Here is a 26,706-nt window from a genome sequence, read left to right as displayed (position 1 = left end):
AAAGTTTATATAAATGAACATTCTCCTCCTGGTTTACGGGAGGCACCATGGTGACAGACAACTGTGCGTCCAGATGTTCTTTCAAAGCTTTGCAGCCACAAATGTGTGCAGACAGAAGCGATGTGTTTGAGATGGCTGACAGGGGTCATTGTGAGAGGGCAACAACTCAAAGGGCACATTCCTTATAAACCGAAACCATGGAAACGGCCGCGTGCCCACCGCTGAATTACAAGCGTAATTATATGAGCTTTTATACAGAATTCTTGTTGAATTCAGTTTTTTTAATTTGGCTCACATGTTTGAAAAGCCCGAGTTTTATAACCACTTAAGCTGCCTGGCAGCTCTTGCTGAAGGTTAAAATACAGTCGGTAAGGGAAATACTGACTGTTGTACCAGTCAGATAAACAAGAATCTGCCTGAAAAGTGTTCAGACATTGTAAAACTGCAAATTTATACATTAAAGTTGCAGACTTAGGAGGCTAGCTGTTAGCTGGTTTCTATCTTGACTTTAGTTTTGAACTTCTGCCTGTTAAACGTACTGTTTTTTCCTGTCTGGAAACATGTCATAGTCATCAAAATAGGATTAAAACATTATATAAATGAGATGGGAGCAACTGTTTCCTGGTGCAGATGATGATGATGACAACTTGCAAACAGGAACATGCTACGTTGAAGATGGTTGGTTTGTTCAGACTGTTGTGTTGAAGTCTTTGGGACAAAATGTCACCAAGAGACGTCATCAGAAACATTTGAAATGTTGCGTGTTTAGAGGAGCAAGATGTGCGGTAAAGCCTGACTGTTGGCTGACTGTTTAAAAGGCCGATTCATAAAGACCAAAGTGAGTGCCCATGAAAGACGGGGCTAAAAATAGACCAATGTCTCTGAAGACATCATGCAGGGAGGAATCACCCCTGCAGCTTTGGGCAGAAAGATGGACAGAAACAGGAAGTGTGCTGACTCTTTATTCCAGCTGCATCTTTCGGTTTCACTCTTTTATGTAGTGAGAGAGATGAAAAGGTTTAAGGGTGACAAAAGGTTGAATGTTGGGTCAACATGGCTGACATGAAGCACCATGGCTGACATTTGTCTTCCTGTGTGTGTGCGTGTGTGTGTGTGTGTGTCTGTGTGTGTGTTCTCCTGTGAAAAAGACATCAGGGCTCATTAACAGCCACGTTCTGACAGGCGAGTCGAGTCAGGTCGGAGCCGTGTTGGAAATTAATTTACACAGAAAAATGTGTGTGTGTGTGTGTGTGTGTGTGTGTGTGTGTGTGTGTGTGTGTGTGTGTGTGTAAGAGAGAGAGATGCAGACCGGGGCGAGGTGCTCTCCGGAGGAGGTGACAGAGCAGCCAGAGACTAATTACACAGAAGGTGGAAGGTTTCACCGCAGGGTCGTACGGTTCACCAAGTGAGGCTAACATGAAACCGCTAACTTGGAACCGCTAACTTGGAACCGCTAACTTGGAACCGCTAACTCAGTTGACCTGAGACTTGGCTGGAGGTGATTGGCCGCAGTGTGTTTGTCCAGCGGATTGGTTGACTGGAAGTGTGTCTGATGTAATCTTAGATGAACTAATACCGTATTGGCCCGAATATAAGACGGTGTTTTTTGCGTTGAAAGAAGACTGAAAAAGTGGGGGTCGTCTTACATTCGCGGTCTAGACATTATACCCATTCACAACGCTAGATGGCGCCAGATATATTTGAAGCGAATGCTGAACTAAACGTCCCAGGCCAAAGCGAACCCCTGTCACGAAGAAGAAAAATAAAAATAGCGGTAGCACGAAGAAGAAAAGTAAAAAATAGCGGTAAGAAAGAAAAGAGAAGAAAATAAGAGAAGAGATAACAGAAAATAGAGAAATGTAGCGACAATCTGGAGAAAAGTGGGTCGAAGATATAATCATTTGTTTCAAATGTACTGTAATTATTTTCTGTATAAAAATTAAATTTGGTGTTCAAAAAGTCTTTTTTCAAACTTGAGTCTTGAAAAAGAGGGGGTCGTCTTATAATCAGGGTCGTCTTATATTCGGGCCAATACGGTAAACTCATCTTGATCGTTCTTTTCCTCCTCTGAAGCACTGTAATCTTCCTCCTGTCACATGACCTGTCAGTCAGACGCAGTGGCAACGTCTGAATAGGAATGATGTCACCCTGGAAACGCTCTCGTTCTGATGTCGCTCTCCGACTGCAGTCGCATTTCTTCCTCCTCCGAGAGCACCGCAGGAAGCCGCTCTCTCACTCTTCCTCTCGAGGCCTGACCCCCTTTCCCGGCCTCCCTCCTCATCCTCTTCCTCTCCTTCCCCGCTCCAACCCCCCTTGATTACCTCATTAATGAAGAAAGAGGATGTGTGGGGGGGCTAACCTTGACACAGATATCCTCCTTTTCAGCAGCTTCACACAAAATTGTTGGCGGTAGTTAAAAGCTGAACAGCTGTTTGGACGTCATCTGTTGCCTGGTAGTTTTCTCAGCCAATGGCTAATTGATCTCCCCTCTTCTGTCCTCGTGCTCTCTGCTGATTGGACGGCTGCGTCCTGCCTTCCTCAGGAGCAGGAATGACGTCACATATTTCATAAAGCTCAGTCAATTTGCAAACTTTTGACCCGTTCCCGCGGCCACTCGGCTCCTCTGCAGGGATCAGTCCAGATAGATCAATAATGTGATCAGTGATGTCTGCAGACCCAAAGGTCCTCCTCAGAATCCTAACAAACAAGTCAAGCGGTAAATGCAGTTGTGGTGGGGACACTTTCTCAGCGGGTCCGGTTAAATTCCCCCCCAGCTGCCATCTTGACCCCTCCCTGAAATGTTTAAGGCGTCTCCCTGTGTGGTGGCAGATGTGCTGTACAGCTGTGGACTCTCAGGAGCTTCAGCTGGAAAGAAAAGCATCTCATCTGGAGTTCACAGCGGAACCGCGGATGGATGCTGGGACGCTCTCTGATGGTTAGCTTGTGCCGTGACATTGACGACGGCGTGGGCGTGATCTCATTAGCGGCAGCCGCAGAGCGTGGCTCCGCTGGGATGGCTCCGCTGGGATGGCTCCGCGGTTCACCGGCAGTGGCGTCTCATGGATGGTGGAGAGCAGCATGAGTGCTCTTGACTCACATGATCTCCATACCTCTGCTCCTCCTCCCCCGTTACGCTGACCTGAACATCAATGACCTCATCCTTTGTCACCCAGGGTTCTTTTGGGGTTTTAACTGGAGAAACGCATCTCCCTGGTGGGTGTCAGTGTGAGAACCCCCCACCTGGAAATGGCCTTTTACATATGTAGCGTGAGGTAATGACCGGCTGAATATGCAGCGTGGCATTTCCACACGCGCCTGCAGACCTTCAGTACAAAGTGGTCTCCTCCATGACGCTGCTTTGATATACAGACCCGAAACAAGATTAAAGAACCGTTGTTCCCAGTTCTCTGGAGTCGATCCTTATGTCAGGGCTCCTGTTAGGGTGACAGGAGGTGAAGCTGAAAGAAAACACCTGAGATTCTTGAGCTTCCTTCAGTGGAGTTTTGTTTTTTCATTCATGGTAGATGTGAAAACAGTTTGAGTTTAGCTTCCTCAGTCCGCTTGAATATAAAAATACCCCTTTTTAATCTCTTCAGGTGTTGAATCATTTATAAAGTGTTCCGTTTATTAATGGTGATTATTGATCCAGCCTGGTGGATCTGCTGGTTGGCCCTGATGGAGGCTGGATGTGATGGAGGATGGATGTGATGGAGGCTGGATGTGATGGAGGCTGGATGGAGATTGGATGGAGGTTGGATGTGATGGAGGTTGGATGGAGATTGGATGGAGGTTGGATGTGATGGAGGCTGGATGTGATGGAGGCTGGATGTGATGGAGGTTGGATGTGATGGAGGCTGGATGTGATGGAGGCTGGATGTGATGGAGGCTGGATGTGATGGAGGCTGGATGTGATGGAGGCTGGATGTGATGGAGGCTGGATGTGATGGAGGCTGGATGTGATGGAGGTTGGATGTGATGGAGGCTGGATGTGATGGAGGCTGGATGTGATGGAGGCTGGATGTGATGGAGGCTGGATGTGATGGAGGTTGGATGTGATGGAGGCTGGATGTGATGGAGGCTGGATGTGATGGAGGCTGGATGGAGATTGGATGGAGGTTGGATGTGATGGAGGTTGGATGGAGATTGGATGGAGGTTGGATGTGATGGAGGCTGGATGTGATGGAGGCTGGATGTGATGGAGGTTGGATGTGATGGAGGCTGGATGTGATGGAGGCTGGATGTGATGGAGGCTGGATGTGATGGAGGCTGGATGTGATGGAGGCTGGATGTGATGGAGGCTGGATGTGATGGAGGCTGGATGTGATGGAGGCTGGATGTGATGGAGGTTGGATGTGATGGAGGCTGGATGTGATGGAGGCTGGATGTGATGGAGGTTGGATGTGATGGAGGATGGATGGAGGCTGGATGTGAAGGAGGCTGGATGTGATGGAGGTTGGATGTGATGGAGGATGGATGGAGGCTGGATGTGAAGGAGGCTGGATGTGATGGAGGTTGGATGTGATGGAGGCTGGATGTGATGGAGGTTGGATGTGATGGAGGCTGGATGTGAAGGAGGCTGGATGTGATGGAGGTTGGATGTGATGGAGGCTGGATGTGATGGAGGTTGGATGTGATGGAGGTTGGATGTGATGGAGGCTGGATGTGATGGAGGTTGGATGTGATGGAGGATGGATGGAGGCTGGATGTGAAGGAGGCTGGATGTGATGGAGGTTGGATGTGATGGAGGATGGATGGAGGCTGGATGTGATGGAGGTTGGATGTGATGGAGGATGGATGGAGGCTGGATGTGATGGAGGTTGGATGTGATGGAGGTTGGATGTGATGGAGGCTGGATGGAGGCTGGATGTGATGGAGGCTGGATGTGATGGAGGTTGGATGTGATGGAGGATGGATGGAGGCTGGATGTGATGGAGGTTGGATGTGATGGAGGTTGGATGTGATGGAGGCTGGATGTGATGGAGGCTGGATGGAGGCTGGATGTGATGGAGGCTGGATGTGATGGAGGCTGGATGTGATGGAGGATGGATGTGATGGAGGATGGATGTGATGGAGGCTGGATGTGATGGAGGATGGATGGAGGCTGGATGTGATGGAGGTTGGATGTGATGGAGGTTGGATGTGATGGAGGCTGGATGGAGGCTGGATGTGATGGAGGCTGGATGTGATGGAGGCTGGATGTGATGGAGGCTGGATGTGATGGAGGCTGGATGTGATGGAGGCTGGATGTGATGGAGGCTGGATGTGATGGAGGTTGGATGTGATGGAGGCTGGATGTGATGGAGGCTGGATGTGATGGAGGTTGGATGTGATGGAGGATGGATGGAGGCTGGATGTGAAGGAGGCTGGATGTGATGGAGGTTGGATGTGATGGAGGATGGATGGAGGCTGGATGTGAAGGAGGCTGGATGTGATGGAGGTTGGATGTGATGGAGGCTGGATGTGATGGAGGTTGGATGTGATGGAGGCTGGATGTGAAGGAGGCTGGATGTGTGATGGAGGTTGGATGTGATGGAGGCTGGATGTGATGGAGGTTGGATGTGATGGAGGTTGGATGTGATGGAGGCTGGATGTGATGGAGGTTGGATGTGATGGAGGATGGATGGAGGCTGGATGTGAAGGAGGCTGGATGTGATGGAGGTTGGATGTGATGGAGGATGGATGGAGGCTGGATGTGATGGAGGTTGGATGTGATGGAGGATGGATGGAGGCTGGATGTGATGGAGGTTGGATGTGATGGAGGTTGGATGTGATGGAGGCTGGATGGAGGCTGGATGTGATGGAGGCTGGATGTGATGGAGGTTGGATGTGATGGAGGATGGATGGAGGCTGGATGTGATGGAGGTTGGATGTGATGGAGGTTGGATGTGATGGAGGCTGGATGGAGGCTGGATGTGATGGAGGCTGGATGTGATGGAGGCTGGATGTGATGGAGGATGGATGTGATGGAGGATGGATGTGATGGAGGCTGGATGTGATGGAGGATGGATGGAGGCTGGATGTGATGGAGGTTGGATGTGATGGAGGTTGGATGTGATGGAGGCTGGATGGAGGCTGGATGTGATGGAGGCTGGATGTGATGGAGGCTGGATGTGATGGAGGCTGGATGTGATGGAGGCTGGATGTGATGGAGGCTGGATGTGATGGAGGCTGGATGTGATGGAGGATGGATGTGATGGAGGATGGATGTGATGGAGGCTGGATGTGATGGAGGCTGGATGTGATGGAGGCTGGATGGAGGCTGGATGGAGGCTGGATGTGATGGAGGCTGGATGGAGGCTGGATGTGATGGAGGCTGGATGGAGGCTGGATGTGATGGAGGCTGGATGGAGGCTGGATGTGATGGAGGATGGATGTGATGGAGGCTGGATGTGATGGAGGCTGGATGTGATGGAGGCTGGATGTGATGGAGGCTGGATGTGATGGAGGCTGGATGTGATGGAGGCTGGATGGAGGCTGGATGTGATGGAGGCTGGATGTGATGGAGGCTGGATGTGATGGAGGCTGGATGTGATGGAGGCTGGATGGAGGCTGGATGTGATGGAGGCTGGATGTGATGGAGGCTGGATGGAGGCTGGATGGAGGCTGGATGTGATGGAGGCTGGATGTGATGGAGGCTGGATGGAGGCTGGATGTGATGGAGGCTGGATGTGATGGAGGCTGGATGTGATGGAGGTTGGATGTGATGGAGGCTGGATGGAGGCTGGATGGAGGCTGGATGTGATGGAGGCTGGATGTGATGGAGGCTGGATGGAGGCTGGATGTGATGGAGGCTAGATGTGATGGAGGCTGGATGTGATGGAGGATGGATGGAGGCTGGATGTGATGGAGGCTGGATGTGATGGAGGTTGGATGTGATGGAGGCTGGATGGAGGCTGGATGTGATGGAGGCTGGATGTGATGGAGGCTGGATGGAGGCTGGATGTGATGGAGGCTGGATGTGATGGAGGCTGGATGTGATGGAGGTTGGATGTGATGGAGGCTGGATGTGATGGAGGCTGGATGGAGGCTGGATGTGATGGAGGTTGGATGTGATGGAGGCTGGATGGAGGCTGGATGTGATGGAGGCTGGATGTGATGGAGGCTGGATGTGATGGAGGCTGGATGTGATGGAGGCTGGATGTGATGGAGGCTGGATGTGATGGAGGATGGATGTGATGGAGGATGGATGTGTCCCTGGTTGATGACCTTCTCTTGGTCGCAGGTCTGGTCAAGCTCGGCATCCACTGTGTCACATGTCAGAAAGTCGCCATCAAGATCGTCAACAGGGAAAAACTGAGCGAGTCCGTTTTGATGAAGGTAAGATCGTTGCGTTCACCTGTTTGGTTCTCGTTGTTCTCACATTTCAGGCCGCAGAAGAACCACAAATGGGAGCTGTCTGATCTGATGGTTGTTTCTGCTCAGAGATGTTCCCTGACTTTCACTCTTCCTCCCTCCATCCCTCGTTCCTCCCATCGTCACATGATCTCACACATCCTGTAAATACACGAAAGTTCTCCTCCACGCCACCTCCTGAGGACGCTCTCGTTTTTGTTAATGTTTAGAATGCTTCAGCATTTTTTCCTTCTTCTTCTGAGGTTCCCTTGTTCATTGTTGGGAACGTGGGAACGTCCTGAATCCTCTACATATAAACGCAGGTTTTCACCCTGAATGTTTTAGTAAACTGAAGGAACTTTTTCTTGAAGAACCATCTCAACATCATGATTCAGTGGTTGGATTTTCAGGTTTTAATGGATCAGTAGCTCCAGTGTTCCCCAGTGTTCTCCAGTGATCCCTAGTGTTTCCTCGTGTTCCCTCGTGTTCCCCAGTGATTCCTAGTGTTCTCCAGTGTTCCCTAGTGTTTCCTCGTGCTCCCTCGTGTTCCCCATGATTCCTAGTGTTCTCCAGTGTCCCCTCGTGTTCCCCAGTGTTCTCCAGTGATGTTCCTGCTGTTTTCTCATGATTTCTGATGAAAGGTCAATGGATTGTTGACCTGTATGGGTGGTTCTTCTTCTGTGATCTTTTTACTACAGCACAGTTTTGTTTGCGTGCAGGTGGAGCGAGAGATCGCCATCCTGAAGCTCATCGAGCATCCTCACGTCTTAAAGCTGCACGAAGTCTACGAAAATAAGAAATACCTGTAAGTTCACCTGTCAACATGGTTCCAATAAAAAGGGGGGAATTCCCTCTGAATCCTGACATCACTCCCTCATCCTCGTGGACACACATGCGTCGTCTCCTCCACCTGCGCAGGTACCTGGTGCTGGAACACGTGTCGGGCGGCGAGCTGTTCGACTACCTGGTGAAAAAAGGTCGATTAACGCCAAAGGAGGCCAGGAAGTTCTTCAGGCAGATCATCTCAGCGCTGGACTTCTGCCACAGCCACTCCATATGGTCTGTTCTCACCATACGTGTGTGTGTGTGTGTGTGCGTGTGTGTGTGCGTGTGTGTGTGTGTGTGTGTGTGTGTGTGTGTGTGTGTGTGTGTGTGTGATCAACAGCCACGATCAGTTATTGGAGGATTGATCCTGCTGTTCCTGTCTGTTTATGTCCAGCCACAGAGATTTGAAGCCTGAGAATTTGTTGTTGGATGAGAAGAACAACATCAGGATCGCAGACTTCGGCATGGCGTCCCTGCAGGTCGGGGACAGCCTGCTGGAGACCAGCTGCGGGTGAGAACTTCGTTTGTGTGTGTGTGTGTGTGTGTGTGTGAGAAGACTTTTCTTCGTCTCCAGTTTGTGGGAGCAGCTCTGATGGATCCTGGAATCTTAACTTTGTTTCTGGAACATCAGAGAAGGAACATCTGACACGTTTTCTCAGCAACATCAAAAACAACCACCATCATGCCAAGATTGTCTCAAATCTCTTCAAAAAAGTTTTTGTTTTTGTTTTGAGTCAAATGAGTCAAAGACAAGTGAGAATGCTTCTAGAAGTCAACTGGACCTCTACCAAAGAAGCTTCAGGTCTGAAGAAACCTCCTTGATGAGGTGAAACCAGGAGGACGTCCAGTTGAAGCTATATGAAGCGAAAGAGGACAGTTCTGGATGATTGAGGACTTTCACCCACACTGGAACTTCTGCAGGATTCCACTGGGTTTAGAACTTCTCAGTACCTTCACTGAGGAGCGAGTTTATGCTGAATAGTTAGCATGTTAAGCTAACTCCTGCGATGTAATGCATTTTCTACCTGTAGAGGTGACCGCCTGATTACCTCAGAGGTTCACTGAGATCACTTCCTGTTGTAGTCTCTCAGCCGACCCGGGTCAGGTGGGCCGAGTGTGACGTTCGCACGTGTTTCTGACAAAGTGGTGCGTGTCGATCTGGTGGCTGCGGGCCGCCGTTCGTCTGTGTCATCCTTTCTTTTGTTGCCTTTCACAGATCTCCTCACTACGCCTGCCCGGAGGTCATCAGGGTGAGTGCTCCTGCTCCGCCTGTCACGCTGTAGAAGCAGCCCCAATGGCTCCATCACACACACACACACACACACACACGCACACACACACACTTTCAGTAAATATTAAAAAACGAAGAGATATTTTTACTCTTCAGACGCCGCTGATGCTTTTATTGGGTTCTCTGAGAATGACTGATCTGTCCGTCTGTCCAGGGGGAGAAGTATGACGGCAGGAAGGCCGATGCGTGGAGCTGCGGCGTCATCCTGTTTGCTCTGTTGGTGGTCAGTAGCCGTCGCTCCATGTTTGCTGAGCGGTTGACGTCATTAAAGGTGGATCTGCGTCAACGTTGTGCTGTTTGCTGTCCCCTGCCTGCAGGGGGCACTGCCGTTCGATGACGATAACCTGAGGAACCTCCTGGAGAAGGTGAAGCTGGGAGTCTTCCACATGCCCCACTTCATCCCCCCCGACTGCCAGAACCTCCTTCGTGGGATGATTGAAGTTGACCCCACCAAGAGGCTGACGGTACGAGACCGACGGGACCCAACGTTAGCAGCAGTTAGCATTAGCGCTACGACTTCCACTGAAGTTCCCCCGCCGCTCGTCTGCTGGGCAGGATGATTCACACTAGTGACGTAATCTCTGCTGGTAGATCTCCCAGATTAGATCAGATGGCAGAAAGGATCAGCGGGTGAAGGATGAGGAACAGTGGCTCTTTAGATGTCTGATCATAAACAGTCCAGAACCGACACCGCAAGCTCATAATGTCCGTCTGTGTGTTACAGTTAGAGCAGATCCAGAAGCACACCTGGTACCTGTGAGTAGACTCCGCCTCCTTGGGTCACTGTAAACCCATCGGAAAAGCTCTTGTCTCCTCTCTGATTACCCACAATTCCTTTCCCAATTACTGTTGCCGCTTGCGTTGCAGAGCCGGAAAGAACGAGCCGGAGCCAGAGCAGCCCGTCCCCAGGAAGGTGGCGGTGAGGACGCTGGCCTCGGCCGAGGAGATCGACCCCGACGTCCTGGAGAGCATGAACTCTCTGGGCTGCTTCAGAGACAAGGACAAGCTGACCTCAGATCTGCTGGCTGCAGAGTGAGTGAGGAGGAGGAGGAGGAGGAAGAAGGGAGGAGGGAGAAACTAACCTGAAGGTCTTCCATGTCCGCAGCGACAACCAGGAGAAGATGATCTACTTCCTGCTGCTGGACCGCAAGGAGAGATACCCGAGCCACGAGGACCAGAATCTGCCTCCACGCAACGAGACCGGTACGAGACCAGCGTCCTCGTCCCCACAGTCCCATCAGCCTCGGCTGATGACTCAGCTCACCGAGTAAAGTCGTAAAGGTCACGCAGAGGTCGTAGAGGTTGGGCGATCCCCCCGAAGGTCCAGACCCATTTAAAAGAGTTAATGTTGGGATGGAAGACGTTGGGGTTTCAGGACATTAACGGTTCCGCTGTTTGAGGCGGTTTGAGGCTCCATGTCGTTCCGCCATTGACCTCTGACCTTTTGACCTGCCCGGCAGACCCGCCCCGCAAGCGCGTGGACTCGCCACTGCTGAGTCGTCACGGCAAACGCAGGCCGGAGAGGAAGTCCATGGAGGTCCTGACGGTGACGGAGGGAGGGTCACCTGTACCGGTGCGGCGAGCCATCGACATGGCGACCCACGGTCAGAGGTGAGACACACAGGAACACACACACACACACACAGGAACACACACAGGAACACACACACACACACACACACACACCACGGACGATTGTGGTACCATGTAGTATTTGTTTGAACAAATCAAATTCATGCATAGCTTAAATGAGCTTTACTGATTTAGTCTCTGGTCGCATAATTTAATATCAAATATCAGAAGATTCCAGTGAGCTTTCTGGTCCGTTGCTGTGGGTTCTCTGGGTTCTGTGGTTCTGTTGTTTCTGTGGTTCTGATTTGGCCTCTCGGTGCCTCTTCAAGTCGATATTACCAACACAAACTGCAGCTGAGCTCCTCATCTCTCCTCACGTCGTCGTTTCCACCCTTATTAACGCCTGTTTTTGTCGAGTCACGATTCTGAAGCGCTCCAGACTCTCACCGCGGTCGACGTGACGCCGATTAGCATAAATTAAACGCGCTCGGAGCGTTTTGTCTGGCTAATTATCTAATGGAGGAGATCCATCAAAAGCTGCCGCCCTCAGAACAGCCGTGAATTGACTGGTTTCAACGGCGCCGGCTGATGGTGACGGGGGGTGTTGATGGTTTCTGAGGTGCTACTGGTTCTAACCTTCTGATGACTGACCCTTTTATTTTCCACTGGGCTGGAAGAGCTCTCTGGTGTGTGTGTGTGTGTGTGTGTGTCCGTTCAACTGCTGACCAGGTGCCGTGTGTCTCCACAGGTCGCGCTCGATCAGCGGAGCGTCCTCGGGTTTGTCCACCAGTCCTCTCAGCAGTCCCAGGGTGAGTTTGTGCGCTCTCCTTCTGTTTCCCATGATGCACCTCACCGGCTGGCCCGTGCTCGCTGACGTCACCACGTCCATTCACACTTCAGATTTCATCACGGAGCTTGTTTAGGCTCAGAACAGAGAACCACAGGAACGCTGACCACGGCCGCCAGTGCAGATGCAGCGGGTGCTAACGCTAGCACGTTAGTAGAAGGAGTTTCTCAGAGCGTTGTGGAGAAGATCAGGTGGAGGTTCAGGTGTTTTATCGCAGCGTTGATGATGGCGGATGGAACGGAGCCACAGAATAAACAGACGCTCACTTTAACAGTGTTTTACCGCAGCATTTTAAAGGTAGACAATTTGACCACGACGGGGTGTTCAGGAGGCGTTCGTCTTCTGGTTCCTCCCTGGTTCCTCAAGTTTTAAGCAGTGATGTAACTTCCTGTTTCTGAAGAAGCGATTCATTATCGATGCAGAGTTTTATGTTCTATTTTAGCTCAGTTGTTCATTCATCGCATGGCGTCACGCATCAGCAGCGCATGAGGATGAAGCTAAGGCTGTTAGCTTTTCTGCTAAAGTTAAAGCTGGTGAATTTGGGATGCACCGATATATCAGATACCCAAAATAAATGCAAACAAGTATTTCATTTATGTTTTATTCTGAAATTCCCAGCAGGCCATGTTGATGCTAACAAGCTCTCATGAGCTAATATTATTGTCATGTCATGCTAGCATGACCTAGCGTTTTAATTGACTGAGATACGTGAAATCTGACTGAAAGTTCAGCCTTTTTTCTAAAAAAATTCAGAGAATTAAGAGAAAATAACAGTGAAAGAAGAAAAGTCCAAAACTTATTGAACTGATGTTTTTTTAAGTGTGACCTTCAATAAAGAGTGAAACGTACGTAAATATGAGCTAAAGTGATGTCATGTTGCTGTCGGTGCATCCCATCGTGAACGCTCCACTGCTGCCTTCTGATTGGCTGATCACAGTTCTTCTGTTTTTCTTTCTTTCTTGCACTCTCACCACTTCCTGCCTGCTCCACCTCTCCACTCATCTGCCACCTTCTGTTCATTTCCCTCCTTTTTTCACGGGAATGAACCTTTGTTGGCGCCGCGGTGCTCCGGTCTCTCATTGGCTGATCTGCATGGCCACTTGCAGCCCAGCCGGCGGTTTGTCATCCCCCCTCAGTCCCCAGACTTGTGTCAGTCCCCCAACTATAGCCCCACCCACTCCTCTCAGGTCCGCCTTAATGGGGTGGGGCAACACGCTGCCAACTCTTACCAGCCAAAGATGGGGTCTCCCCTCATGCACCCCCGCACACAGACCCTCCCCGCCAAGCCCAAAGTGTCTGAGAAGCCCCTGCAGACCACCAGGTCAAACCCCCTCCCCACCACCGCCCGGCCCCCCACCACTCCCAAGTCCGAGCCTTCCACGCCCAACACACCCTTGGCCCCGAGCATCCCCAGTAGCCCACGGGTTAGACGCCACCCGCCCCTTACCGTCGCGCCCAAGCTCTCCATCCCGCTGTCCCCCATGCCCCCCATGACACCCCGCCGCCGCCACCACCTCCACCCTGACCACAACGGCAAATCTGTCCCCATGACGCAGGTGACCCCCCTCCCGTCTCCCAGAGGAAGTCCTCTTCCCACCCCTAAAGGAACCCCTGTGCACACCCCAAAGGACAGCCCTACGGGCACGCCCAGCCCGACCCCGCCCCCCAGCCCCTCCGTGCCGTGGAGGGCGCGCCTCAACTCCTTCAAGAACAGCTTCCTGGGCTCGCCACGGTTCCACCGCAGGAAAATGCAAGGTACCGAAACGATATCACACCCCTCCCATAACCAGGAGGGAGGGGCATGAATCACAGAGTGATGCAGAGTAATTGTTATAATTATTCATCTAAAACAGTTATTTTTCTCTCTAATCGCCAAGAGCGCCTCTGCTGGACACCCTGGGTATTACACACGCGGGACGGGGGGGTTCAGTCCCCTCGTATTTTCTGACTCTAACATCAAATGTTTCTACTTCAAAGTTCAGATTCCTTCAGAAAAAAATGAAAATCCTCGTTTTTATCAGTAACAGTGAATTTATTGTGTTTTTAGATTATTTTGGATTATTTCCAGCTAACAGCTCCTCCTTTATTCCGGCAGTTCCAACCCAGGAGGACATGTCCAGCTTAACTCCAGACTCGTCTCCAGAGTGAGACACACACAAACACACATTCTAAATGCATTTCTCATTTTTACTCATTTTCACTTCGTGAAACCGTCATGTGACCGGCGTCATGTGACCATCTCGCCCCTCCCCCAGACTGGCCAAGAGGTCGTGGTTTGGAAATTTCATCAACCTCGAGAAGGAGGAGCAGATCTTCATCGTCATCAGAGACAAACCCCTGAGCTCCATCAAGGCAGACATCGTCCACGCCTTCCTCTCCGTAAGCTTCCTCTTCTGCGCCGCCATCGCCACCATTCATCACACTTAAGCCCATTTTCCACTATTACCTACTCGGCTCAACATGATTTGTCTTCTCCACTAAAGGTACCCGAGCTGAGTAGGTGCTATTTTTAGTACCGTATTTTCTGGACTATATGTCGCTCCGGAGTTTAAGTCACACTAGCCAAAAAGTGCATAATAAAAAAGAAAAATAGATATATAAGTCGCACTGGACTATAAGTCGCATTTGGGGGGAAAATTTATTTGATAAAATCCGAGACCAAGAACATACATTTCATCTTGAAAGGCAATTAGCAATCCATGAGCATGGATTAGCAATAGGGTTACGGTATGCTAATGTAACAAATTCAGCTATGTGAAATGAGTATGTGTCTGCTTTGTTAACGTAACATATTAACAGTTATTCAGGTAACTATAGCATAAAGAACATCGAGCAAGTTTACCAAACAATCAAGTCTAACTCCATAGACGAAGCACCGCTTCTTCTTCTGCGTCGCTAGAGGAACTCGTTCCTCAGTACACGCCCAGAGCACCCTCTTGTGGTTGTCAGTGTGAAGATAATGAACATGTGAAATTCTGTAATACGGTATTTATTTAGTCGCACCCCCTGAAAAACTATGAAAAAAAGTGCGACTTATAGTCCGGAAAATACGGTACCTACCCAGCTGGGGTGCCAAGCATGACCTGGTGGGCTTCATGGTGCATTGAGAGAGGATAAAAACACCAAAGATGACCATCGGACCATCAAGGCCCGAAGTGGGACGAACAAAAAGGACGGAACGTGGTCTAATAAAATGGACGCTAGTCGCTCTGGGTTGGCTACGGAGTTGTTGGAAACTAGATAGACAATTAGAGCGTGTTGTTACTTTAAGCATCTTTTATGTTACTTATTCCTTTGATGGCGTGCTCTAGTTTCCCACGCCCTTGTGTTTAAGCCCCGCCCATGTGGAAGATGTACCCTGGTGCAGTGAGAAACCACCGGGACCCTCCTGAACTGTAGCGTATAGAGCCGATACTGTTTAGTGGAAAAGGGCCTTTTTAGCATGAAGTCGTTTGCTAAAGGCTAACTGGAGCTTCTCCGTGTCCTGGGTGTGACTCCGCCTCTCTCCCAGATCCCCAGTCTGAGCCACAGCGTCATCTCTCAGACCAGCTTCAGGGCCGAGTACAAGTCAAGCGCCGGTCCCGCGGTGTTCCAGAAACCAGTCAAGTTCCAGGTGGACATCACCTACACGGAGAGTGGCGGCGCCACCAAGGACAACGGCATCTACTCAGTGACCTTCACCCTTTTGTCAGGTGATCAATTAACTCCACCCACCTCCATTAGCCTAAGAGGGCGCTAACAGATCAGGCTACATAAGTGGCTCCTCTCTGGTTGCACTTTTTAACGCTGAAATGAATTAAATGGGTCCAGGTTTGTTGTAATACCATTTGCTGCCACTAGGACTTGATCTTTAGTCTGAAGTTTCTCTGGAATAATCTTCATCCCGTCAGGTCCCAGCAGACGCTTCAAGCGTGTGGTGGAGACCATCCAGGCGCAGCTGCTGAGCAGCGGCGACCAGCCCGCCATCCAGCCGCAGTTATCTGGTAAGTGAAACTCCGCCCCCTTCCTGTCTCCCTCCACCAGATCAACCTCCCTCTACCTGCTGGCCCACCTCAGCACAGCCACGCCCACCCCAGCACACAGCTTGACATGCATGATCCTACACATGCACACGGGTGAAACTCGTGGTCAGAGTCCGCACACGTGACCCGACCACACGCCCGCGATCCGGTTAAAATGACACAAACCTTGGTCACACGGGATTGGACAGTTTGGGCTGCCTATAAAGAGATGAAATCAAAATGTGGAAGAAAAGAAAGTGACTGTTCTCTGGTTGTCCTCGTGCCTGTGAACAACTTCCTCTTTTGTGGTCATTTCCGAGATCATGGCTCCCCCCGGTGGTGAATCCTGGTAACTACAGCACATTCGCAGCATGTCTGAGCCGGGTTATCAGCGGCAGCCACATCTGTAACTGTGCCCATGTCACGCCACTTCCTGTCATCTGCTTCAGACCCAGATGCATGCTGGGAGCAGCCTCAGAACCAGTGATAAAGCATGCAGAATGTTCAGGATGTCGTCACCTGCATGTTTGATCCCTATTACTGTTGTTATTACTGCTGCTCTTAATGTTGTTATTACCACGGCGGTGTCTGAACTCCTCGTTCACTGATCTTGGCTCACAGCAGGTCACATGATTCTCTGATGACCTCTCTGATGACCTCACATCCAGATTGACTCCGGAGCCAGTCGAGTAATTTGATTACGATAAAATGAGTTAAATTTATGTGTTATAATATAAAACACTCCCTGCTCATTTGTTTCTTGTTCTACTGCGGCCATAAAAATAGTATCTCCTACTATTTACAATGCATGATGGGATACATGAGTGCCCAATATAAGGACATGGACTCCTCCACAAAGTGACGTAGACCCTACTTAGTGCACTATTTAGGGGGGACTGGTGCAGGATGAAGGTCAGAGGTCCTCCAGTGTGAACATCAGGAGGGTCCCCCTACATGAGCCTGGTCCTGCTCAAGGTTTCTTCCTGGTAAAGGGGAGTTTTTCCTGCCACTGTTGCTGATGCTATATAAATAAAGATTGATTGATTGATTGACAGGACAAAAATAACGTTTAAAGGCTCGAACAAAAACAACAGTCCTGCAGCTCCAACTGATGATGATGATGCAGGTGATAATGGTGATGTGGTGTCCTGAGAGTGGTTAATGTTGTCCATGGTGAGATAGTTATGACGAAGGTGACGATGATGAAGGTGATGATGACGCTGGTGTCCTCTGCTCTCAGATGTTCCTCAGCGTTCAGCTTCTAAATCATCCAAACGTGGTAAGATGAGACCTGGAGCTTTACCGTTACCATAGAAACACACCTGGAGACACCTCACTAACAGTCCCTGCACTAACACCAGTGGGCATGTGTGTGTGTGAGTGTGTGTGTGAGTGTGTGTGTGTGTGTTTTCCTCAACTGTTCAGATTATGGATCTTTAATCAGATAATCTGGCCGGCGGTAAGATGGCGGTGGTCAGGGAGCTGATTGGTCGATCAGGTGCTGCGTATTTTGTGACTGAAGCTTCTAACGAGGGCTGAAGAGTTTTTATAGGAGAAATTCTGAAAATCTGCCAAATCAATTTAATCACGAAGCTGAAACTTGGAAATCGGCTCGTCTCTCCAGTTAGCATGGATGCTAAAGCTAATGCTAATTGAGCTCCCAGCGCTCCTGTTAGCTCTTCAAACCAGCCAGATAAACCCAGAGAGGAGGATTGGGACCGCTTGGGAAAACTCTTCATGTTTCCTGTCGTTTCTCCACATTTTATTCACGTCAAAATCAGATTTTATGACTTGGTCTCCATCCTATTTCTGTCGTTCTCTGATTAGAATCACAGAAATAATGTTCAGGAGAAAAGGTTCGGATCGTTGGCATGTGTCTCGGATCGTCCTCTGTATTTGAAGCTAATGTTTGACCCCCCCCCCCCCCCCCCCCCCCCCCCCCTCACTCATCCCTCCATTGACGCCTCTTCCTGTCGTTAACTTCATATTCATCTGTTTTGTCTCTTTTCTTTTCTTCCCGTCTGTGTAGGCAGCCCGTTGAGTAACTTCTTTGACGTAATTAAACAGCTTTTTTCAGACGACAAGACCCTCCAAGCGTCTCACCCCCCCGGTGCCCCTGTCACGCCTAGCTCCTCCCCTGCCAAGCATGCCCCCAGTGACTCTAAATGCCCCCCTGGCAGCAAAGAGAAAACAAAGAGCGCCGGTGACGCCAGGACACAGGAGCAGCCGTGAGGAGCGCTAGCCCGCTGCTAGCTGTGCATGAGTGCAACGGTCAATGCTAACGTTTAGCTCAGACAGAACCCCCCCTCCCCCCTCCCCGTGACTCTTTCCTAAACTGGGAATGGCTTTGATGCTTTGATCAGTATTTTCCAGTCAGTAGCAGATGTAGCTTGGCTGTCGTGTCGTTTCGGGGTCGAGCTCAGTGTTTGATGTCTCTGCCACCAGGAATCATCCACAGTAACTTTTAACACGGTCGGGTCTCGGCTGATGACCCCCCCCACCGCCATCAGTGACCACCTCCACCCCTCCCCCACACCTCAGTGAGTACAGAAAGCCTTAAGACAGTGATGTTTGTGCACACGCCCCCCCACATGTACAGAATGCACACGGCAACAGGACGCAGGAAACGGACAAGCGGAGGATAAAAACGGCTGGATTGTATTTTTGTTTGTTTGTTTTTTTAAATCTCGGCGGGCGCAGTTTCGTTCCCGCCACGTGTGCCGCGATTCGCGTCGGCGATTTTACTCTGTTGTACAGGTTCAGTCACCTTTTGTATGTATAAAACTGTAGTCGTGATTATGTCGTAGATTATGTTTAGTTTTTATTCCTGTTCAGATTTGGTCACATCAGCCGTTCAGAAACGAAGAATTTAAACCTCCGGGCGATCAGAAGATAATGCTAACAGCCCATAAAGACTGTAAATGTAAGATAGCTGCGTCAATTTACCGCCAAGAAGCCAACTACAGAAGGAAAAGACAGCGTTGTCTGCAGTTGCTATGCTAAGAGCTAACAACATATCCTAATGCTTCAGCTTTTAGTACCTGACACACTATTTCAATGCTAATGGTTAGCGGCTAGGCCAGACAGGAGCAACTAACCAGAAGCGTCTTGACTCGATGATGTGACCAAATCTCACTTTAAAAAAAGAACAACACTTCGTTTTGCACTTTTGAGTGAATCAGGTTCAGCACATTTTCAATTTGGTTTGATATTTAACTACTGTGTCTATTTTTATACTTTTGCTTTTATTATTTATACAAAATCTGTACATTTGGACTGTATTATTTAACATTATTGTTTGTAATTTATTTGCTCACTTGACAAATCAGTTGGGACTTTTGTAAAATACTTTCTGGGAAATGGTTCCCATCATTTGAGAATGTAGACGTAGCCACTTTCAGACCAAACATTCCAGTTTGTTACCAGTTTATTCTTTTTTACTGTTTGCATGTTCAGAGTTTGTCTTTTCTCCTTCTGCGCCGCCCCCCCACGTTTTCCTCCTCTGTTTGTTCGTGCGGAAGAAAGACGAGCTCTTCCAGAGTTTGAGTTAAAAACCCAAATCTGAACTAGTGTCTCAAGACGGTCGATCTGGAGGAAGATGAAGATCATCTGAAGTGATCAGCTGACATTCGGGAATCCGTGAAGATCTGGAGCATCCCCATCCGCTCACACAGGAACCTCCGTCACTCATCCGCTCACACAGGAACCTCCGTCACTCATCCGCTCACACAGGAACCTCCGTCACTCATCCGCTCACACAGGAACCTCCGTCACTCATCCGCTCACACAGGAACCTCCGTCACTCATCCGCTCACACAGGAACCTCTCTGATCATCCGTCCTCAGCAGAGACAAAACTTTAGCAATATTTCAGTGCGTTCCTCCGTTTCTATTGGAGGACTCGAGAGCACACGGAACAGGCGCGGAACACGGAACAGGCGCGGAACACGGGTGCTGCGGTGATGTTTTCCTCATGTGACGTTACTGTGAACAACTTCAGTGCTAAAGGAAATAAATCTGTCAACTTTTGAATAATTTTTAACAGTTCTGTCCGTGTGTGTGTGTGTGTGTGCGATTTCTCCTATCAGCTTGTTTCACACCACTTACACACTCACGTTCCACCTCTGACCCGGCTGATCCTCCAGAATCAGGTATGGAAAGGCTTGCTTTGATTGTTTAATTTGGTTTAATCTGGCCAGATTACCGTCCACGTTTCCCCGTTTGTGGAGGCCCTATGAGCTCACACACGATGCCGAAGGAGGCAGTGAGATTGAGAGAACGGGAACTGGAATTGTGCAGTGGTCATTGGAAAAATAAAATCTGGTTAAAAGTTTTATTTATTTGTTTCATTTGTGCGTTAAACTGTGTAAATATCGCTGTCACTGTTGTTGTAGAGCGAACGCTCTGCCAGAAGAGGGCGCCGTTCACCTGTGAGGAACAGTACCTCACCTAACTCTGACCTCAACCCAACTCTCACCTCAACTTGAGAACCAAGTCTTAATCCTCAAACAGCCCTTTGGATTTGTGAGGACCAGCCAAAATGTCCCCACTTCCGCTAGAATGAGGACGTCGGGACTCGGCGTGCAGCATTACAAGAACGCAAGGACACAAACTGGACTCTGGCTCCATCTAGTGGTCAGACTGGTGACGTTTATTATATTATATTACAATCTAACCGCTTCTGGTGTCGGTTTAGTCATTTTAACTGTAAAATGATTAAAGCAGCATAAAACGGTGCAACTCAAACTTTTAAACCGTCGTAGTGAAGGTGAATTTTTCTGGTTAGAATGAGGAATAAAAGCAGAACCATGTGGGAAAACGGGAACAGGAGGCTGTGACATCACGGCGCCGTGGTTCAGTTGATCCAGGCGTAGCTGAACAGGCTGTTGTTCCTCCACAGCTCACAGCGATCAGCTGAGTAATTCTGGGCGACCCTCAGCCTGTCAGACAGGAGAGCAGTGGCTGATGGGTATTCTGGCCAGCTGCTGTCCATCTTACCTGTCAGACAAAAGGGGAGGGGCATTCGTCACACGCCTGGGCGACGACCGACATGGTCCAAAACATTTCAGAAGCGTCGCAACAAAAACAGGTTGTGCCCTTGAACAAGGCGACCCAGCAAAATGAAGCCCCGCCCCCACGCCTCAGGTTAACATCGGGGTGTTCAAACAGGAAGTGAGCTCACCTGTGGTGGCAAAGGTGACCAGGTGTTGCGTGATGAGACTCTGGAACTTTTCGTCTGCGTCGGACAGTGGCCTCCCCAGAACGACCTCCAGCCCCCTGAAGAAGGACACGACGTCCAGGCTGTGGAAGGAGAAACGGCTGGCGAATGGCAGGAGGTCGCTGGTGGCGTTGACGGGGCCGGACGGCTTGTGGGTCACCAGGTAGCGATACACGGGACTGTCCAGAGCGGCTGAAGGGCGGAGCCACGCCATATTTAGAGCGCTCACACGCCAAAGGCTGCGATAGATCACGTCAGAACGTCACCGTCGGTTTCGCTTACCTGCAGCCTTCAGCGCCAGATCGTTGTTGGGACACGTGACTCTGATGTCGGACGCCATCGTGGCGAAGGAAAGCCCTGGACAGTGGTCCCTGGTGGGGCAGGGGGCGGAGCTTGGGTACAACCTCAACGCCTCCTCCGGGAGGCTCTCAGAGAACGACTGTAGTTTATCTGTGTGGCATCAACCAAATCAATGAATCATCTCATTACGCAATCCTTCCTCAAATCATCCAGAAATCCTCCTTTCAATCATCCGTCAGTCGCGTTGGTGGGTTGCTACGCTGGTTTTGGTCGTTTCCACCATGTTAACGCGGCTCGACGACGCACGTGTCCAATCAGTGACAAAAATAAAAAAAAAATAGTTTTGACTAGTCAAAAATGCTTTTTTTCACTCCACACGCCACGAGTTCAGAAAATACAATTTTTAAAACGGGTCTGCGATATGATAAAAATGCTCATAATCCGATGAATCAGATCAGGCGAATCAGATTTCTTTCAGATTTCTTCTCCGCCCCTCCGCGCCCCGCCCCTTCCACGCCCCGCCCCCAGGCGCTCAGCGCCCCGCCCCCTCACTATTCGACCGTCGACCAGCCTCACCTGTCACAAACCACCTGTAGTCCTCCCACGTCCACATGGAAATGTTTGCTGCTGGCGGGCTGCAGGGGAAAGAGACAGTGAGACGCTGTGATGGTGGCGGCGAGGAGGTCAGCAGACCCGCTCTCACCTGAACTCGATCTCCTGCTCGGTCGTCCCGACCACAAAAGGGACGTCGCTAAACTCTCGTTTCTGCTCCCAGACGTCGAAAGGTGGAGCTTCCAGCACGTATCCATCCACCAGCGCGATGGGCCCGACAAAGTGTCCTCTGAGGGGGAGGTCTGTCAGGTCAGCGCCTGCCCAGGACGGGTACTCGTCCCAGGGGATGGCCTGGGCCAAAACGCTGGAGTCAGTACGGCTAAAACGGCTTTGTTTTACTCAACTGATGCGACCCTCTCCTGGTCATGTGACGCCAGAGGTGTTACGACCTTTGAAGCCTAATACAGCTTATCGTTCATGAACGTTACTGTTAGCTTTGTGCCTCTGGTACATTCTGAAGTCACACGACGTGATTGGACAGTCTATCAGACGTAAGCTAGCGCAGGTAGAGCTAAGCTAACTGGCGGTGATTCATGGATATTAATGAAAACGTACCTGTAGGATCTGACTGATCGACAGTCCTCGCAGACACGTCACGTCTGTGCAGCCCGTTTTCTTAAGGAAAGCCAGGTTGGCGGACTCCGCCTGCTCCAGAGTGGCGTTTAGGATGTAGGAGCCACTCATGTCCACCGCCGCACGGAACAGACCCTTCGCCAGTGGTGATGTCATCAGAGTCCACACCGAAGTCCCACCTTCCCCGGTGAAAACGGGTCAAAGAGGCAAAACATCGAAGAAATTTGGCTTCACGTATGTTAGCCTTGTGTTAGCTTCGCTAACATTAGCGTCATTGAAGTCAAAACACCACGCCGGTGGTTTTGTGGACGGCTTCCAGCTCATTTCTCCATGACTGAAGAGGAAAGTGGCCGACAGGCAACAGAAACTGTGTTGATGTTTGGACTTTGGTATTTCTGTACCTGAACTGTGTCCAAATATGGTGACTTTAGCAGGATCGCCTCCAAACACGTGGATGTTCTTCTGGACCCACTTCAGAGCTGCGATCTGGTCCATGAAGCCGTAGTTCCCTGTGGAGACAATGTGTGGGGGGGGGGTTGGTTTCCAGTGTCCCATTTCTCAGCAGCCCGAACTAAATGTGGCTCTTTTCAGGCAGTGATGGGGGGGGGGGGGGGGACGTAAATGGGCCACGCAGTCAGGAGCACTCTGAATTAGAACGTGAGTGTGGCGATGAAAAGAGCGCATCACGCCATCCTTAGATCACACGATGCCCCCAGGTCGCCCGTGGTCGGGCCCAGGATGGCGGGCGTGAGTCAGGTGACTCATCTGGACACGTAGCGATCAACAAACATGAGACTCACGCGCACGTTGACTGACAGGAGCACAAACAGTCAGTAATGAACCGTCTGATTGTGTTTGTGACCAAATGTCGCCGCTGGGTCGCCGCTAACGGTCGCTCAAAATTAGAAGAGCGTGATAAAGAAGGCGTCTCCGAGCTCAGGAGGGCGGAGCTGCAAACATCCACACGAGTAACATCTAAAACTGAAGCGGAGTCACCCGATCAAGCCTGACGGTGACACTGCCCCCTGCTGGCGTGACGATCGTGACAGACTGACCTGACGTGTTGGTAGGAGAACCTTCGCTCAGGAGCTTCAGGGCCATGAAGCCGAAGGCGTTCAGTCTGTAGTTGAAGCTGACATAAACCATTCTTGTGTCGGCGGCGAGCTTTTCCGTGGGCGAATACTGCGGCTCCCCTCCACTCAGCATCAGGAGGTAACCCCCGTGGATCCAGACCACGACGGGCAGCTTGGCGCCCTGGCTTAGCGTGGGTGTCCACACGTTGAGGAACAGACAGTCCTCCTGGCCGATCACTCTCCCATCCTTTGACAGCGGTCTCACCTGAGGGCACGCGCTACGGAAGCAGCCGGCGTCACTCACCCCGCTGCTGCACACGGGCTCAGCAGGAGGGGCCCAACGCAGGGGCCCCACGGGTGGAGCGGCGTACGGTATCCCTTTAAAGGAGTAGGCGCCGTCTTTCTGCAAAATCAGCACATACGTCGTGCAGCAACTGTCCTTTAGCGTCCCTGCGTAACCAGTTCATCAGAGGTGATGTTTTGATCTATATTAGCGTGTTTGGACTCACGTGGCGTCCTCTGAAGTCTCCACACTGTGTTGACACGCGGGTCATACCTGGCGGCAGCGTCTTGGCCTCGTAGCCCAGGTAGACGGCGAGACAGAGGAGGGTGGCGACGGCGAGGCAGATGAGGAGGATGCAGCGCCTGGAGAGCACCTGCAGGGGGCTCACGTAGTGGCGATGGCGAACATACTGCTCCTCGTCCTCGTCCTCGTCCTGCACCAGGTAACGGTACTCCGCCCTCTCTGGGGCGTTGAATGCGTCCTCACTCATCTCGTCTCTGAGACAAGAAAAAGAAGGACATCATTACTGAACATGCATCATCGTCAACAACCAACTTCCCAAACACTCTATGTCTCTATGGCAACAACAGACGCCACATGGACACGTGGTCATCAACCAAAAGTCATTTCATATGTGAAGCTTCCAACAAGCCAAGGCTGAGCCAAGGTGAGGTGTACCTGCAGGGTGAGGTGTGCCTGCAGGGTGAGGTGTGCCTGCAGGGTGAGGTGTGCCTGCAGGGTGAGGTGTACCTGCAGGGTGAGGTGTACCTGCAGGGTGAGGTGTGCCTGTAGGGTGAGGTGTACCTGCAGGGTGAGGTGTACCTGCACGGTGAGGTGTACCTGCACGGTGAGGTGTACCTGCAGGGTGAGGTGTGCCTGCACGGTGAGGTGTACCTGCAGGGTGAGGTGTACCTGCACGGTGAGGTGTACCTGCAGGGTGAGGTGTACCTGCAGGGTGAGGTGTACCTGTAGGGTGAGGTGTACCTGCAGGGTGAGGTGTACCTGCAGGGTGAGGTGTACCTGCACGGTGAGGTGTACCTGCAGGGTGAGGTGTACCTGCAGGGTGAGGTGTACCTGTAGGGTGAGGTGTACCTGCAGGGTGAGGTGTACCTGCACGGTGAGGTGTGCCTGCAGGGTGAGGTGTACCTGCACGGTGAGGTGTACCTGCACGGTGAGGTGTGCCTGCAGGGTGAGGTGTACCTGCACGGTGAGGTGTACCTGCAGGGTGAGGTGTACCTGCACGGTGAGGTGTGCCTGCAGGGTGAGGTGTGCCTGCAGGGTGAGGTGTGCCTGCACACTGTCGTGTGCCTGCAGGGTGAGGTGTGCCTGCACACTGTCGTGTGCCTGCAGGGTGAGGTGTGCCTGCACACTGTCGTGTGCCTGCAGGGTGAGGTGTGCCTGCAGGGTGAGGTGTGCCTGCAGGGTGAGGTGTGCCTGCACACTGTAATGTGCCTGCAGGGTGAGGTGTGCCTGCACACTGTCGTGTGCCTGCAGGGTGAGGTGTGCCTGCACACGTAGGACTCCTACGACTGACAAAACCTAAATCACTCCTGAGCAGTGACAGTGTGGAAAGTTTGCAGCGACGGTGGTGGGTCAGTGCAGAGCTCCCTAAAGGGGCCCCAACACCACCACTGGCTCGAACTCCCAGTGCTTCTTGTGTAAACAAAGTGAGAGTGAAAATGAAAAAAAATTTACATCTGTCTGGCAGTGAGAAAGGAAAGATGAAAACAGGAAGAGCAAAGAAAGACAAGAGGATATTGTTCAGTAGTGCAGCTAGCACATAAGCTACTTTAGCTTAGAAGAGCTGAATCTGTATCTCAAAACCTTGCAGTAACAGCGCTGGCAATCAGCTAGTTTACTCAGAGAACTCACTGAGAATTAACAAAGTTGGACAGAATTCTCTCCATAGTTATCACATTTATGCTAACATAGCATACTAACACATGCCAGGGGCCCCAGACATGCTGTGATAATGATTATTTTAAATAGTGATTATTTTAGCTAACGTCCACTGGAACAGCAACATGAAGATGCGATGTTGTCAAAAATATCATGTCAGCTACAAAATGACTGGTCACATGACCCTGTGCAGTGGCCAAGAGCGAAAGGTGCAAACTGGTACCAAACTGGACCAGTTCAGATGAAAATCCAGTTTTCCTGCAGAACTCTAAGAAAAAAGACGAATAAAAAAAAATGCACAGGCAGCATGGCTTCTGTCGCCAGTTATGGTGATTACCTCCACCAAGCTTATGGGACATTTATGTTAGCAAAATGAAGAAATTATGAACAGATTTTAATATAGATTTTTTTTAGAGATTCTGATATTTAACAGATCAAAGCCAAGGTTCTCTCATAAAGCAACCTACTGCTATTCTATATAACTTTGTATCTATATAGTTATAGACACCCACTGTATTCTGAAGACAAGTTTTCGGTATGAGCTCCAAATATGGTCGAACATGCCGGTGTTACAGAGGGAGAGGAATAGCGAACAATAGGCGGAAAGAAGTTCACACATTCGAGCACTTTTTTATAGTAGTGCGAGCCGACCTGGTTGTTTATTAAAGTTTATGGTTTGAGCGCGCTCCCAGGCTCTGTGGAGCACTCTTTCCACCATGAACGTCGGCTAGTAACGCTTTAATTTCCAATAGAAATCAAAGAGACCACTGTTTACTCACCATGACGCGTCAGGACGGGGCGCACGCAGAAGTTAATAGCAGCAAACTATGACGTCTTGAGCTGCCAGGGGCGGGGCTGCGCCGGGGGCGGGGCCTCGTCGG

General features: G+C 50.6%; 2 protein-coding genes across 6 annotated transcripts in view; one reads left to right on the top strand and one right to left on the bottom strand.

Annotated features, from left to right (window-relative positions):
- The window catches only part of LOC101071741 (serine/threonine-protein kinase BRSK2-like), a 31,419-nt gene extending 12,151 nt beyond the window's left edge, over positions 1 to 19,268 (top strand). Inside the window, exons 2-20 of one of the 5 annotated variants that reach the window (XM_029846334.1) lie at positions 7,223 to 7,317; positions 8,052 to 8,137; positions 8,251 to 8,391; positions 8,552 to 8,668; positions 9,374 to 9,407; positions 9,603 to 9,671; positions 9,766 to 9,912; positions 10,173 to 10,204; positions 10,316 to 10,480; positions 10,554 to 10,651; positions 10,909 to 11,059; positions 11,769 to 11,829; positions 13,424 to 13,622; positions 13,963 to 14,011; positions 14,123 to 14,246; positions 15,379 to 15,559; positions 15,758 to 15,850; positions 17,109 to 17,147; positions 17,898 to 18,304. In XM_029846334.1, coding sequence (XP_029702194.1) covers positions 7,223 to 7,317; positions 8,052 to 8,137; positions 8,251 to 8,391; positions 8,552 to 8,668; positions 9,374 to 9,407; positions 9,603 to 9,671; positions 9,766 to 9,912; positions 10,173 to 10,204; positions 10,316 to 10,480; positions 10,554 to 10,651; positions 10,909 to 11,059; positions 11,769 to 11,829; positions 13,424 to 13,622; positions 13,963 to 14,011; positions 14,123 to 14,246; positions 15,379 to 15,559; positions 15,758 to 15,850; positions 17,109 to 17,147; positions 17,898 to 18,100 — 2,084 coding nt within the window. In that variant the 3' untranslated portion in view covers positions 18,101 to 18,304. The other 4 variants (XM_029846330.1, XM_029846333.1, XM_029846332.1 and 1 more) reach the window with 4 other exon arrangements.
- Positions 19,269 to 20,497: 1,229 nt separating this feature from the next.
- On the bottom strand, positions 20,498 to 26,706 carry LOC101064418 (para-nitrobenzyl esterase-like). Its single transcript, XM_003969592.3, has 10 exons — positions 26,605 to 26,706; positions 24,153 to 24,423; positions 23,626 to 24,046; positions 22,972 to 23,079; positions 22,553 to 22,749; positions 22,089 to 22,288; positions 21,962 to 22,020; positions 21,368 to 21,535; positions 21,050 to 21,277; positions 20,498 to 20,865 (listed from the first exon to the last, which is right to left on the bottom strand). The coding sequence occupies exons 2-10, from the start codon at positions 24,414 to 24,416 to the stop codon at positions 20,723 to 20,725; spliced, it is 1,788 nt and encodes a 595-aa protein (XP_003969641.2). The 5' UTR covers positions 24,417 to 24,423; positions 26,605 to 26,706; the 3' UTR covers positions 20,498 to 20,722.

Source organism: Takifugu rubripes, chromosome 13, assembly GCF_901000725.2.
Source record: "Takifugu rubripes chromosome 13, fTakRub1.2, whole genome shotgun sequence".
In the NCBI taxonomy this organism is placed as follows: Eukaryota; Metazoa; Chordata; class Actinopteri; order Tetraodontiformes; family Tetraodontidae; genus Takifugu; species Takifugu rubripes.
This window is presented reverse-complemented; position numbering and strand designations above follow the sequence as displayed.

Bases quoted from the DNA above. Each gene is read 5' to 3' on its own strand.
- LOC101064418 (XM_003969592.3), bottom strand. From the start codon at position 24,416: ATGAGTGAGGACGCATTCAACGCCCCAGAGAGGGCGGAGTACCGTTAC. The intron at 24,047-24,152 runs GTGAGTCCAAAC...CTGATTTTGCAG, and splicing joins GAGACTTCAGAGGACGCCAC to AAAGACGGCGCCTACTCCTT. The intron at 23,080-23,625 runs GTCAGTCTGTCA...TTGTCTCCACAG, and splicing joins TTCTCCTACCAACACGTCAG to GGAACTACGGCTTCATGGAC.